The sequence below is a fragment of the Chenopodium quinoa genome, unplaced genomic scaffold, assembly GCF_001683475.1.
Source record: "Chenopodium quinoa cultivar QQ74 unplaced genomic scaffold, ASM168347v1, whole genome shotgun sequence".
NCBI classification, from domain to species: domain Eukaryota; kingdom Viridiplantae; phylum Streptophyta; class Magnoliopsida; order Caryophyllales; family Amaranthaceae; genus Chenopodium; species Chenopodium quinoa.
Window position 1 is genome coordinate 1 of NW_018744604.1, and position 16,229 is coordinate 16,229.

At 32.1% G+C, this 16,229-nt stretch overlaps 1 protein-coding gene across 1 annotated transcript; it reads left to right on the forward strand.

Annotated features, from left to right (window-relative positions):
• Positions 1-9,581: 9,581 nt before the first annotated feature.
• On the forward strand, positions 9,582-13,886 carry LOC110700003. The gene is made up of 7 exons (XM_021877489.1): positions 9,582-10,083; positions 10,276-10,520; positions 10,663-11,611; positions 11,733-11,915; positions 12,008-12,075; positions 12,121-12,781; positions 12,889-13,886. Exons 1-7 carry the CDS (start codon positions 9,582-9,584, stop codon positions 13,884-13,886), a joined length of 3,606 nt encoding a protein of 1,201 aa, XP_021733181.1.
• Positions 13,887-16,229: the final 2,343 nt, after the last annotated feature.

Consider the following 16,229-nt stretch of genomic DNA (forward strand, 5'->3'; position numbering starts at 1 on the left):
CGTGCAGTAGTAGGGGGTATTTAGCTCTCGGTAAGAGGCGGATGGTTCCGCCCAATTGTCCCCCTTCTCAACTGCGTGAGAAAGTCTAGCCTCTTGCAGGCGGCTGTTTTCTCTTCTGTACCCAAAGAAGCATGGCCAGAAGAGCTTGACTCGGAATCGTCCTCCGACGAGTCTGAAGAGGACGACTCCTCCCCTCTCCCGGAGGGGCCCGCTTCCTCTCTTTGAAAAGGAGCAGATTTGTTAACTGTTAAATGGGAAGGGGTCACTATGACTCCCCCCACAGAATTGCCGGCATCCAGGCCGCCTTGTTTCACTTCCACATCTGGCGCCTGGTCAGAGTTTCACTAATCGGCACCCTGTGGGAGGAGCCGTCTGAATTTGAGATCCTAGCTGTCTTTTTCGTTCTGGCCATCCTGCTCTGCATAGACACAGATACAGTCGGACTTTGTATAAAGGGCAAAGATGGGTCCGGAAAAGGGCAGGCGGCACTCCTAGTCCTAGATTCAGCCGTCCCCGGTGACCGGCTGATCACTAACCTAGGTCGTGTCGTGTGCTTCCGTGGTGCCATTTCAGAAAATAAAAAGAAAATTAAGAGTAAGAGAACTGAGTTACTTGAACGAGTGACGGTTGATGAAGTTCTGAAAATCCTGTGCAGTCGGCTTGTCAGAACAGGCGTAGGCAGAAAAGGTCCGAAATGTCAGAGCAAGTTCAGGGGTCCGAATGTTCTCAAAAAGTTCTCAAAGTGTGAAAATGACTCAAGACAACTCTCCCTTATATAGGCGAAGGGTCACTTTCAGAATTCAAAATTTGGGCGGGAAAATCTCTCGTCCTTTCGCCGACTGACACCTGTAGCAGGCCGTCGCCCGTTACAGTGCGACACCTGTCACAGGTAACACGTGACCAATCACGTGCCACCTGTGAGGGGCAAATGATTAGGGGATTTTGCTCCCACCAATCGGAATGCGCCACGTGGGCCAATTAGGACCTGCCAAGTGTCCCCTAGTTGGAACTGTCAGGGCTTGCCACGTGGCACGCGCTTATTCGTCCACCTTGGACCTGTTATGTCACGACATGTGGCATACTCCATGCCTAATGGAGAAACCGGCCACCCAGGCCCAACTTCCGAGGGAAGCCCAATCGGCCCTAGGTTTACCTAAACCAAGGATGCGCACGTTTCCCAAGGTTATAAATACCTCCCTTAATCCACATTAAGGGAGATTACAAAAAAATGAATACAGAAACATTACGGAAAAAACACATTAATTACACACAGTAATAACCGGCTGATCTCGCTAACAAGCAGATTACCTACGTTAATCACTCTCACCTAGAGAGACCTAATCACTTTAATTTCCGCATTAATTACTCCTTAATCAGGTACTAACTTGACCGTTGGAGGCGGACCTCACAGGAGTCTCCGTTATTTTGCAGGTACAGGCGTACGGTTCCAGTCTCGGAATTGTAACTCTCCCGCAGGACATCAGAAAACCCCGAAACAAAACACATTCAAACAAAGCTATTTGAATCAACTGAAAGTCAAACACGTTAAACAAAGCTATTTAAATGAAATGAAAGTGAAATGCAATCTACAAATCTATTTAAATCAAATGAAAGTCAAACACATTCAAACAAAGCTATTCGAATCAAATGAAAGTCAAATACATTCTACAAAGCTATTGAATCAAACGAAAGTCAAACACATTAAAACAAAGCTATTTGAATCAAATGAAAGTCAAATACATTCTATAAAGCTGATTGAATCAAATGAAAGTCAAACACATTCAAACAAAGCTATTTGAATCAAATGAAAGTCAAATACATTCTACAAAGCAAATTGAATCAAATGAAATTCAAACACAATCAAACAAATCTATTTGAATCAAATGAAAGTCAAATACATTCTAAAAAGCTAATTGAATCAAATGATAGTCAAACACATTCAAACAAAGCTATTCGAACCAAATGAAAGTCAAAACACATTCAAACAAAGTTATTTGAATCAAATATGAATCAAAATACATTCAAACAAAGGTTTTTGAATCAAATGAAAGTCAAATACATTCTACAAAGCTAATTGAATCAAAAGAAAGTCAAACACATTCAAATAAAGCTATTTGAATCAAATGAGAGTCAAATACATTCAAACAAAGCTAATTAAATCAAATAAAAGTTAAATACATTCTACAAAGCTAATTGAATAAAATGAAAGTCAAACACATTGAATCAAAGCTATTTGAATTAAATGAAAGTCAAATACATTCTACAAAGCTAATTGAATCAAATGAAAGTCAAACACATTCAAACAAAGCTATTTGAATCAAATGAAAGTCAAAACACGTTTCAAATAAAGCTATTTAAATCAAATGAAAGTGAAATGCATTCTACAAAGCTAATTGAATCAAATAAAAGTCAAACACATTCAAATAAAGCTATTTGAATCAAATGAAAGTCAAACACATTCAAACAAAGCAATTTAAATCAAATGAAAGTCAAAACACATTTAAATAAAGATATTTGATTCAAATGAAAGTCAAACACATTCAAACAAAGCAATATAAATCAAATGAAAGTGAAATGCATTCTACAAAGCTAATTGAATCACATAAAAGTCAAACTCATTCAAACAAAGCTATTTGAATCGAATGAAAGTCAAATACATTCTACAAAGATAATTGAATCAGATGAAAGTCAAACACATTCAAACAACCCTATTTGAATCAAATGATAGTCAAATACATTCTACAAAGCTAATTGAATCAAATGAAAGTCAAACACATTCAAACAAAGCTATTTGAATCAACTGAAAGTCAAACACGTTTAAACAAAGCTATTTAAATGAAATGAAAGTGAAATGCAATCTACAAATCTATTTAAATCAAATGAAAGTCAAACCACTTTCAAACAAATTTATTTGCATCAAATTCAAGTCAAATTTATTCTACAAAGCTAATTGAATCGAATGAAAGTCAAACACATTCAAACAAAGCTATTTGAATCAAATGAAAGCAAAATACATTCTACAAAGCTAATTGAATCAAATGAAAGTTCAAACACATTCAAACAAAGCTATTTGTATCAAATGAAAGTCAAATACATTCTACAAAGCTAATTGAATCAAATGAAAGTCAAACACATTCAAACAAAGCTATTTGAATCAAATGAAAATCAAATACATTCTACAATGCTAATTGAATCAAATGAAAGTCAAACACATTCAAACAAAGCTATTTGAATAAAATGAAAGTCAAATGCATTCTACAAAACTAATTGAATCAAATGAAAGTCAAACACATTCAAACAAAGCTATTTGAATCAATTGAGAGTTAAACACATTCAAACAAAGCTATTTGAATCAAATGAAAGTCAAATACATTCTATAAAGCTAATTGAATCAAATGAAAGTGAAACACATTCAAACAAAGCAATTTAAATCAAATGAAAGTCAAACACATTCAAACAAAGTTATTTAAAATCAAACGAAAGTGAAATGCATTCTACAAAGCTAATTTAATCAAATGAAAGTCAAACACATTCAAACAAAGCTAGTTTAATCAAATATGAGTCAAATACATTCACACAAAGCTATTTGAATTAAATGAAAGTCAAATACATTCTACAAAGCTAATTGAATCAAATGAAAGTCAAACACATTCAAACAAAGCTATTTGAATTAAATGAAAGTCAAACACATTCAAAAAAAAGTTATTTTAAATCAAATGAAAGTGAAATGCATTCTATAAAATTAATTTAATCAAATGAAAGTAAAAAAACATTCAAACAATGCTATTTGAATCAAATGAGAGTCAAACACATTCAAACAAAGCTAATTAAATCAAATAAAAGTCAAATACATTGTATAAAGTTGATTGAATTAAATGAAAGTTAAACACATTAAAACAAAGCTATTTGAATCAAATGAAAGTCAAACACATTCAAACAAAGCTATTTAAATCAATTGAGAGTTAAACACATTCAAACAAAGCTATTTATATCAAATGAAAGTCAAATACATTCTACAAAGCTAATTGAATCAAATAAAAGTCAAACACATTCAAACAAAGCTATTCGAATCAAATGAAAGTCAAATACATTCTACAAAGCTATTGAATCAAACGAAAGTCAAACACATTCAAACAAAGCTATTTGAATCAAATGAAAGTCAAATACATTCTATAAAGCTGATTGAATCAAATGAAAGTCAAACACATTCAAACAAAGCTATTTGAATCAAATGAAAGTCAAATACATTCTACAAAGCAAATTGAATCAAATGAAAGTCAAACACAATCAAACAAAGCTATTTGAATCAAATGAAAGTCAAATACATTCTAAAAAGCTAATTGAATCAAATGATAGTTAAACACATTCAAACAAAGCTATTCGAACCAAATGAAAGTCTAATACATTCTACAAAGCTAATTGAATCAAATGAAAGTCAAACACATTCAAACAAAGCTATTTGAATCAAATGAAAGTCAAACACATTCAAGCAAAGTTATTTGAATCAAATACATTCAAACAAAGGTTTTTGAATCAAATGAAAGTCAAATACATTCTACAAAGCTAATTGAATCAAACACATTCAAATAAAGCTATTTGAATCAAATGAGAGTCAAATACATTCAAACAAAGCTAATTAAATCAAATAAAAGTTAAATACATTCTACAAAGCTAATTGAATCAAACGAAAGTCAAACACATTCAAATAAAGCTATTTGAATCAAATGAGAGTCAAATACATTCAAACAAAGCTAATTAAATCAAATAAAAGTAAAATACATTCTACAAAGCTAATTGAATAAAATGAAAGTCAAACACATTGAATCAAAGCTATTTGAATTAAATGAAAGTCAAATACATTCTACAAAGCTAATTGAATCAAATGAAAGTAAAAAACATTCAAACAAAGCTATTTGAATCAAATGAAAGTCAAATACATTCTACAAAGCTAATTGAATAATATGAAAGTCAAACACATTCAAACAAATCAATTTAAATCAAATGCAAGTGAAATACATTTTACAAAGCTAATTGAATCACATGAAAGTCAAACACATTCAAACAAAGCTATTTGAATCAAATGAAAGTCAAACACGTTCAAATAAAGCTATTTAATTCAAATGAAAGTGAAATGCATTCTACAAAGCTAATTGAATCAAATAAAAGTCAAACACATTCAAATAAAGCTATTTGAATCAAATGAAAGTCAAACACATTCAAACAAAGCAATTTAAATCAAATGAAAGTCAACCACATTCAAATAAAGCTATTTGATCAAATGAAATTCAAACACATTCAAACAAAGCAATTTAAATCAAATGAAAGTGAAATGCATTCTACAAAGCTAATTGAATCACATAAAAGTCAAACTCATTCAAACAAAGCTATTTGAATCAAATGAAAGTCAAATACATTCTACAAAGCTAATTGAATCAGATGAAAGTCAAACACATTCAAACAACCCTATTTGAATCAAATGAAAGTCAAATACATTCTATAAAGCTAATTGAATCAAATGAAAGTCAAACACATTCAAACAAAGCTATTTGAATCAACTGAAAGTCAAACACGTTTAAACAAAGCTATTTAAGAGAAATGAAAGTGAAATGCAATCTACAAATCCATTTAAATCAAATGAAAGTCAAACAATTTCAAACAAATTTATTTGCATCAAATTAAAGTCAAATTTATTCTACAAAGCTAATTGAATCAAATGAAAGTCAAACACATTCAAACAAAGCTATTTGAATCAAATGAAAGTAAAATACATTCTACAAAGCTAATTGAATCAAATGAAAGTCAAACACATTCAAACAAAGCTATTTGTATCAAATGAAAGTCAAATACATTCTACAAAACTAATTGAATCAAATGAAAGTCAAACACATTCAAACAAAGCTATTTGAATCAAATGAAAGTCAAATACATTCTACAATGCTAATTGAATCAAATGAAAGTCAAACACATTCAAACAAAGCTATTTGAATAAAATGAAAGTCAAATGCATTCTACAAAGCTAATTGAATCAAATGAAAGTCAAACACATTCAAACAAAGCTATTTGAATCAATTGAGAGTTAAACACATTCAAACAAAGCTATTTGAATCAAATGAAAGTCAAATACATTCTATAAAGCTAATTGAATCAAATGAAAGTGAAACACAATTAAACAAAGCAATTTAAATCAAATGAAAGTCAAACACATTCAAACAAAGTTATTTAAAATCAAATGAAAGTGAAATGCATTCTACAAAGCTAATTTAATCAAATGATAGTCAAACACATTCAAACAAAGCTATTCGAACCAAATGAAAGTCTAATACATTCTACAAAGCTAATTGAATCAAATGAAAGTCAAGCACATTCAAACAAAGCTATTTGAATCAAATGAAAGTCAAACACATTCAAACAAAGTTATTTGAATCAAATATGAATCAAATACATTCACACAAAGCTGTTTGAATTAAATGAAAGTCAAATACATTCTGCAAAGCTAATTGAATCAAATGAAAGTCAAACACATTCAAACAAAGCTATTTGAATTAAATGAAAGTCAAACACATTCAAACAAAGTTATTTAAATCAAATGAAAGTGAAATGCATTCTATAAAGTTAATTTAATCAAATGAAGTAAAAAACATTCAAACAATGTTATTTGAATCAAATGAGAGTCAAACACATTCAAACAAAGCTAATTAAATCAAATAAAAGTCAAATACATTCTATAAAGCTGATTGAATCAAATGAAAGTTTAAACACATTAAAACAAAGCTATTTGAATCAAATGAAAGTCAAACACATTCAAACAAAGCTATTTGAATCAATTGAGAGTTAAACACATTCAAACAAAGCTATTTGAATCAAATGAAAGTCAAACACATTCAAACAAAGCTATTTGAATCAATTGAGAGTTAAACACATTCAAACAAAGCTATTTAAATCAAATGAAAGTCAAATACATTCTACAAAGCTAATTGAATCAAATGAAAGTCAAACACATTCAAACAAAGCTATTCGAATCAAATGAAAGTCAAATACATTCTACAAAGCTATTGAATCAAACGAAAGTCAAACACATGCAAACACAGCTATTTGAATCAAATGAAAGTCAAATACATTCTATAAAGCTGATTGAATCAAATGAAAGTCAAACACATTCAAACAAAGCTATTTGAATCAAATGAAAGTCAAATACATTCTACAAAGAAAATTGAATCAAATGAAAATCAAACACAATCAAACAAAGCTATTTGAATCAAATGAAAGTCAAATACATTCTAAAAAGCTAATTGAATCAAATGATAGTCAAACACATTTAAACAAAGCTATTCGAACCAAATGAAAGTCTAATACACTGTACAAAGCTAATTGAATCAAATGAAAGTCAAACACATTCAAACAAAGCAATTTGAATCAAATGAAAGTCAAACACATTCAAACAAAGTTATTTGAATCAAATATGAATCAAATACATTCAAACAAAGGTTTTTGAATCAATTGAAAGTCAAATACATTCTACAAAGCTAATTGAATCAAATGAAAGTCAAACACATTCAAATAAAGCTATTTGAATCAAATGAGAGTCAAATACATTCAAACAAAGCTAATTAAATCAAATGAAAGTTAAATAAATTCTACAAAGCTAATTGAATCAAATGAAAGTCCAACACATTGAAATAAAGCTATTTGAATCAAATGAGAGTCAAATACATTCAAACAAAGCTAATTAAATCAAATAAAAGTTAAATACATTCTACAAAGCTAATTGAATCAAATGAAAGTCAAAAACATTGAAACAAAGCAATTTGAAATAAATGAAAGTCAAATACATTCTACAATGCTAATTGAATTTAATGAAAGTAAAAAACATTCAAACAAAGCTATTGTAATAAAATGAAAGTCAAATACATTCTACAAAGCTAATTGAATAATATGAAAGTCAAACACATTCAAACAAAGCAATTTAAATCAAATGAAAGTGAAATACATTTTATAAAGCTAATTGAATCACATGAAAGACAAACACATTCAAAACAAAGCTATTTGAATCAAATGAAAGTCAAATACATTCTACAAAGCTAATTGAATCAAATGAAAGTCAAACACATTCAAACAAAGCTATTTGAATCAAATGAAAGTCAAAACGTTCAAACAAAGCTATTTAAATCAAATGAAAGTGAAATGCATTCTACAAAGCTAATTGAATCAAATAAAAGTCAAACACATTCAAATAAAGCTATTTGAATCAAATGAAAGTCAAACACATTCAAACAAAGCAATTTAAATCAAATGAAAGTCAAACACATTCAAATAAAGCTATTTGATCAAATGAAAGTCAAACACATTCAAACAAAGCAATTTAAATCAAATGAAAGTGAAATGCATTCTACAAAGCTAATTAAATCACATAAAAGTCAAACTCATTCCAACAAAGCTATTTGAATCAAATGAAAGTCAAATACTTTCTACAAAGCTAATTGAATCAGATGAAAGTCAAACACATTCAAACAACCCTATTTGGATCAAATGAAAGTCAAATACATTCTACAAAGCTAACTGAATCAAATGAAAGTCAAACACATTCAAACAAAGTTATTTGAATCAAATGAAAGTCAAACACGTTCAAACAAAGCTATTTAAATGAAATGAAAGTGAAATGCATTCTACAAATCTATTTAAATCAAATGAAAGTCAAACACTTTCAAACAAATTTATTTGCATCAAATTAAAGTCAAATTTATTCTACAAAGCTAATTGAATCAAATGAAAGTCAAACACATTCAAACAAAGCTATTTGAATAAAATTAAAGTCAAATACATTCTACGAAGCTAATTGTATCAAATGAAAGTCAAAGACATTCAAATAAAGCTATTTGAATCAAAAGAAAGTCAAACAAATTTAAACAAAGCAATTTAAATCAAATGAAAGTGAAATGCATTCTACAAAGGTAATTGAATCACATGAAAGTCGAACACATTCAAACAAAGCTATTTGAATCAAATGAAAGTGAAATATATTCTACAGAGCTAATTGAATCAGATGAAAGTCAAACACATTCAAACAAAGCTATTTGAATAAAAAAAAAGTCAAATACATTCTAAACACATTAGAATCAAATAAAACTCAAAACCCTAGAGAGAGAAAGTGAAACCCTAGAGAGAGAAAGCTTCATTTTTCCATGTCTATGGTGCTTGATTTAGCTGGTTTTTAGTCCCTAAATCTATTTCTATGGCTAGAAAGAAGAAGCAAGCTACTCCTGCCCCATCTAAGCTCACAACTGAAATCACTGAGTCACTATTTGTTCCTGTTTCAGCTGGAATTCAGACTGTTCATGAGGTGTTTGATGAGGGAGATGAACTTGTCACACCTGCTCCTGGCCTTGTCCACCCTTCTGCAGGAATGATTTCTAGGAGAGATGCTGAATTGCTGGTTTTAAGTTTTGGTTCGGTTTGCCCCAAAACCAATGTAACAGTAACTTCTCCAGTTACTGTTCCATTGCCTAAACAAGCTGCTAGCCCTTCTAGGCCTTTTGTGGGTTTTTGTATTGCAAAATTCTCAACCTCCTGTCACTAATGAAGCTATGCCTAAGGTTATTGATCAAGATTTGTCTAATGTTCGAGGGTTTACTGGAAAGCTGACTGCAAAAGGGTTTGCCCAGAATTTTGTACCTCCGCAAATTAAAAATGGTAAGTCAATTGTTGTTTTGCCGAGTGCTGAAATTGAGGAAGGAAATAGGAAGTGGAGTCATGCAATTGTTCTATATGTTGTTGGGTATTATCCTACTATTGCAGCTATTAAGCGTTTTATTGTTAATGAATGGGGTATTGATAATAATCCTGATGTGTATTGGCATGATGAGGAGTATTTTATAATTAATCTGCGTTCCCTAGATAATCTGAATTCTGTTATGTGTGAAAGCCCTCACATGTTTTATGGGAAACCAGTTATTGTTAAACCCTGGTCTGAAAAATTTGATTTCAGTGCTGAAATTCTTCGCACTGTTCCATTGTGGGTCAAATTGCCCAATCTTCCTCTCAATTGTTGTGGTGCTGAAACTTTGAGTCGAATTGGCAGCACCTTGGGTTTGCCAATTTGTGCTGATGAATGCGCTTCAAGATAGCTAAGAGTGTCGTTTGCTAGATTACTTGTGGAAATAGACATTACAAAACCTCTAGCAAAGTCTGTCTGGGTTGAAAGTCCTAAAGGTGAGACAGTGGAATTAAAGGTGATTTATGAGTAGACTCCTCCCTTCTGTGTTAAATGTAATAAGGCAGGACATAATTGTGATGAGCCTCTTTCAAATAATCAGCCTGATCCTGTAGCCCAAGTTCAGAAGAAGTTTTGGGTTCAAAAACAGAAGCAAGGGTCTGGAACTAAAGTTTCAGGTGAATGGGAAATCATGAAAAAGAAAGGTAAAGAACCTGCTGTAGCTGTGAAGCCTGTTCTTACAACTAATAAATTTGATATTTTACCTGATGAGCAATATGATGATGTTGTCTTGAGATATAAGCCTAGGGGGGTGGGCCCCCTCCAGTTCAATGATTATCAATGTTTGGAATATTAGGGGTCTTAATGATCCCTCTAAAGTGGTTGATGTTAGGCAGCTGCTTGATAGGACTAATGCTGATATAATCTGCTTGCTTGAGACTTGAGTTAAATAGTTGAAATGTGTTGGGATTCAGAGGAAGATTGCACATGGTTTGTCCTGGATGTGTAATTATTCTGAGTCTAGGAAAGGTAGAATTTGGTTGGGGTGGAAGAATGATAGAGTGCATGTTGATGCTATTACTGTTCATGCTCAGTTCATTCATTGTATTATCAGTACTCTTGATTATAGTACTCAGATCACTGTGTCTTTTTTTTATGGTTTACATAATATTCATGATCGGAAAGATCTTTGGAGAGGTATTGGAGCTATTGGTTCTGTGTCCATGCCCTGGCTTTGCACTGGGGATTTTAATTCTGTTTTGTTACCTGAAGATAGAGTTCATGGAAATGTAGTAACAGATTATGAAGTTCGAGATTTCAAGGATTTTATTGATCAAATGAATTTTTCTGAGATCAAAAGTAAAGGGTCTTATTTCTTATGGTCTAATAAGGCTCACTCAAGCCCTAGAACTCAAACCAGAATTGATAGGGGTTTGGTTAATAGTGAATGGCTCTTTCAATTTCCAAATGTGGAAGCTGTTTATCTTCCTCCCTCCCTTTCTGATCATGCTCCTCTATTGTATGAGGTTCTCCCTCCTGCTCCTTGTAAGGGAAAGCCCTTTAGATTTCTTAATCATATGCTTACTCACCCTGATTTCATGAATATAGTGGATGAAATTTGGAGTGAAGGTTTTCAGGGTAATGCTATGAATAGAATTTGGAGAAAATGCAAGAATCTGAAGGTTAAGCTTAAAGAGCTTAATACCAAAGCTTATGGTAATGTTGAAATGAGAGTTGATTTAGCTCAACAGGCTGTTTTGGAAGTCCAGAACCAAATGGCTAATGATCCTCATTCTGACTTGCTGGTTCAGGAGGCTACTGCTATTCAACAACTCAAATATTGGAGATTTGTTCAGGAGAGCATTTATAGACAGAAAGCTAGGGTGGAATGGGTTAAACTTGGTGACTCCAACACTAAGTAATTTATCTCCATGATGAAACAGAGGCAAGCTAGGAACAGAATTGATTCTCTTTTATAATGAACACCATGTGCTCCTTAAAACTCCTGCTAATATTGAGGCAGAGATTGTGTCTTTTTATAAACTTCTCCTGGGTTCGAGCTCTTCTGTCCTTGATGCTATTGATCTTAATACCATGAGAGCTGGGAAACAGCTTTCTGCAGAAGCTCAGAATTTGCTTATTAGTCCTGTGGTTAACTCTGAGATTGATTGTGCAATCAAAAGCATCTCTTATGATAAAGCCCCTGGTATTGATGGGTTCAACTCTAAATTTTTCAAGCATACCTGGACATTATTAAACTTGAGATCTATGAAGCTGTCCATGATTTTTTTGATATAGGAACTTTGCATCCTCAGTGGAATTGTACAACTCTGACCTTGGTTCCTAAAATCCAGAATCCTTCTTTTGTAAAGGATTTCAGACCTATAGCTTGATGCACTGTTCTTTATAAGATTATCTCCAAGATCTTGACTGCCAGGCTTGCTCAAGTTGTTGGAGATATTGTTGATGAAGCTCAAGCAGGTTTCATTCCTGGTAAACATATTGGAGACAACATCTTATTAGCTACAGAGCTAATCAAAGGGTATACTCATAAGCACATTACCCCTAGATGTATGATTAAGGTTGATCTGAAAAAAGCTTATGACTCCATTGAATGGAGTTTTCTAAAGGCTGTAATGTTTGAGCTTGGTTTTCCTTCTGTGTTTGTTAATTGGATTATGGTGTGCATTTCTACAGTGTCATTTTCTATTTTGATAAATGGCTCTCCTTCTGTTCCTTTTAAAGCTCAGAAGGGTCTGAGACAAGGTGACCCCATGTCTCCTTTCCTCTTTGCTATAGGAATGGAGTATTTATCCAGATTCTTGCATGATTTGGCTACTGTACCTGATTTTAACTTTCACCCTAGATGTGAGAGGCTTCTTATTACTCACTTAATGTTTGCAGATGACCTGTTGTTGTTTACTAGAGCTGATGAGTGTTCTGTTCAGCTTTTGTTTAAAGCTTTTCAGAAGTTTTCTAAAGCTTCTGGTCTTGAGGCTAATTTGCTTAAGAGTGAGGTGTATTTTGGAGGGGTTGGCATTGATTTACAGGCTGCTCTTTTGAGTAGATTAGGTATGGTTGCAGGCTTTATCCCTTTCTTGGAGTGCCCCTTTCTTCTAAGAAATTAACTATTTAGCAATGCAAACCTCTGGTTAACAAGATTACTAGCAGAATTGAAGGGTGGGCTTCAAAGTTTCTCTCTTATGCTGGTCGTTTACAGCTCATTAAGAGTGTTCTTTTTGGAATTCAAACATATTGGGCTCAAATTTTTATTTTACCTAAGAAGATTATGAAGGAGATTGAATCTAGATTTAAAGCTTTCTTGTGGACTGGTAATGCTAATCCTTCTAAGAAAGCTCTTATTGCTTGGAGCACTGTTTGCTTGCCTAAATCATGTGGAGGCTGGAACATTATTTCTCTTCATGATTGGAATATCTCTGCTATCTGCAAGATCTTATGGGATATAGCTCACAAAACTGATTCTCTCTGGGTTAAGTGGGTTCATATTTACTATTTCAGGTCAGTCAGTTTCTGGGAGGCTGATATTCCTAAGAAAAGTTCCTGGGTGCTTAGGAAAATTATGAAATATAGGGGGCTGATTGATGATATTGGTGGATGGGATCCTGTAATGAGTAATAACAGGGTTCAAATCAAGCTGATCTATAAGAAACTGAAGATACAGGCTCCAAAGGTCCCCTGGAAAAGACTTACATGTAATAATGGTGCCTCTCCAAGGAGCATCTTCATCCTTTGGCTGGCTCTTTGGAACAGGCTGCTTACTAAAGATAGAGTTCTCAAATGGAATCCTACTTATGACCCTGTTTGTTTACTGTGTTTACAGGAAAATGAAACTCCTCGTCATCTTTTCTTTCTCTGTAACTATTCTAAGAGAATCTGGGAGAAGGTTTTGCAACTTCTCAAATGTCACAAGTCTGTTCAGGGCTTTGATCAGGAAATGGATTGGGCTATGAAGAGAGGTAGAAGATCAAATTCAAATGCTAGGCTTCATCTGATGTTCTTGGCAGAGACTGTTTACAGCATTTGGATACAGAGGAACAACACTATGTTCAATGGCAATTGTGAGCCTGCTGAAACTGTTTTCAGGGCAGTGGTTTACAGGGTTTCCTGCAGGTGTAATGAGGCTGACAGACAGGCTTTGATCTCTGTGCCTACTTAGTTTTGATAGTTGCTTGTTGCTGTTCTGGTTTTGTCTTGTTTCTGGTTGATTACTGTTGTTTAGCTTTGTGCTGTTTTGCTTAGCTTGTTTTCAGGTTGTTTGTCCTGTTCCTTTGGTCCTTAGTGACCCTCCTAGAGGGTAGCTTTGGGTCTCTGCATTCAGATGGGCCTTGCTTGGTCTTTTGGACTTCAAAAACCCTTCGTAGAAGGTGGGCTGACAGTTCAAGGCCTTGGCCAGTTTGTTTTTCTCTTTAGGCTTTATTATCTTTTTTGGCCTGTTGTGTTTATTCCTTATTTCTACTGTTTTCAGCTTCTTTGGTAATAAAATTCTATTTACCCAAAAAAAAAAGTCAAATACATTCTACAAAGCTAATTGAATCAGATGAAAGTCAAACACATTCAAACAAAGCAATTTAAATCAAATGAAAGTGAAATACATTCTACAAAGCTAATTGAATCACATGAAAGTCAAACACATTCAAACAAAGCTATTTGAATCAAATGAAAGTCAAATACATTCTACAAAGCTAATTAAATCAAATGAAAGTCAAACACAATCAAACACAGCTATTTGAATCAAATGAAAGTCAAACACGTTCAAACAAAGCTATTTAAATCAATTGAAAGGGAAATACATTCTATAAAGCTTATTGAATCAAATTAAAGTCAAACACATTCAAACAAAGCTATTTGAATAAAATAAAAGTCAAATACATTCGACAAAGCTAATTGTATAAACAGAAAGTCAAACGCATTCAAATAAACCTAATTGAATCAAATGAAAGTCAAACACATTCAAACAAAGCAATTTAAATCAAATGGAAGTGAAATGCATTCTACAAAGCTAATTGAATCAAATGAATGTCAAACACATTCAAACAAAACTATTTGAATCAAATGTAAGTGAAATACATTCTACAAAGCTAATTGAATTAGATGAAAGTCAAACACATTCAAACAAACCTATTTGAATCAAATGAAAGTCAAATACAATCTACAAAGCTAATTGAATCAGATGAAAGTCAAACACATTCAAACAAAGCAATTTAAATCAAATGAAAGTGAAATACATTCTACAAAGCTAATTGAATCACATGAAAGTCAAACACATTCAAACAAAGCTATTTGAATCAAATGAAAGTCAAATACATTCTACAAAGCTAATTGAATCAAATGAAAGTCAAACACAATCAAACAAAGCTATTTGAATCAAATGAAAGTCAAACACGTTGAAACAAAGCTATTTAAATCAAATGAAAGGGAAATGCATTCTATAAAGCTAATTGAATCAAATTAAAGTCAAACACATTCAAACAAAGCTATTTGAATAAAATAAAAGTCAAATACATTCGACAAAGCTAATTGTATCAATTGAAAGTCAAACACATTCAAATAAACCTATTTGAATCAAATGAAAGTCAAACACATTCAAACAAAGCAATTTAAATCAAATGGAAGTGAAATGCATTCTACAAAGCTAATCGAATCAAATGAAAGTCAAACACATTCAAACAAAGCTATTTGAATCAAATGAAAGTCAAATACAATCTACAAAGCTAATTGAATCAATTGAAAGTCAAACACATTCAAACAAAGCTATTTGAATCAAATGAAAGTCAAACACATTCAAACAAAGCTATTTGAATCATATGAAAGTCAAACACATTCAAACAAAGCTATTTGCATCAAATGAAAGTCAAATATATTCTACAAATCTAATTGAATCAAATGAAATTCAAACACATTCAAACAAAGCTTTTTGAATCAAATGAAAGTCAAATACATTGTACAAAGCTAATTGTATCAAATGAAAGTGAAACACATTCAAATAAAGCTATTTGAATCAAATGAAAGTCAAACACATTCAAACAAAGCTATTTGAAACAAATGTAAGTGAAATACATTCTACAAAGCTAATTGAATCAGATGAAAGTCAAACACATTCAAACAAAGCTAATTGAATCATATGAAAGTCAAACACATTCAAACAAAGCTATTTGCATCAAATGAAAGTCAAATACATTCTACAAAGCTAATTGAATCAAATGAAATTCAAACACATTCAAACAAAGCTTTTTGAATCAAATGAAAGTCAAATACATTGTACAAAGCTAATTGTATCAAATGAAAGTGAAACACATTCAAATAAAGCTATTTGAATCAAATGAAAGTCAAACAAATTCAAACAAACCTATTTGCATCATATGAAAGTCAAATATATTCTACAAAGCTAATTGAATCAGATGAAAGTCAAACACATTCAAACAAAGCTAATTGAATCATATGAAAGTCAAACACATTCAAACAAAGCTATTTGCATCAAATGAAAGTCAAATATATTCTA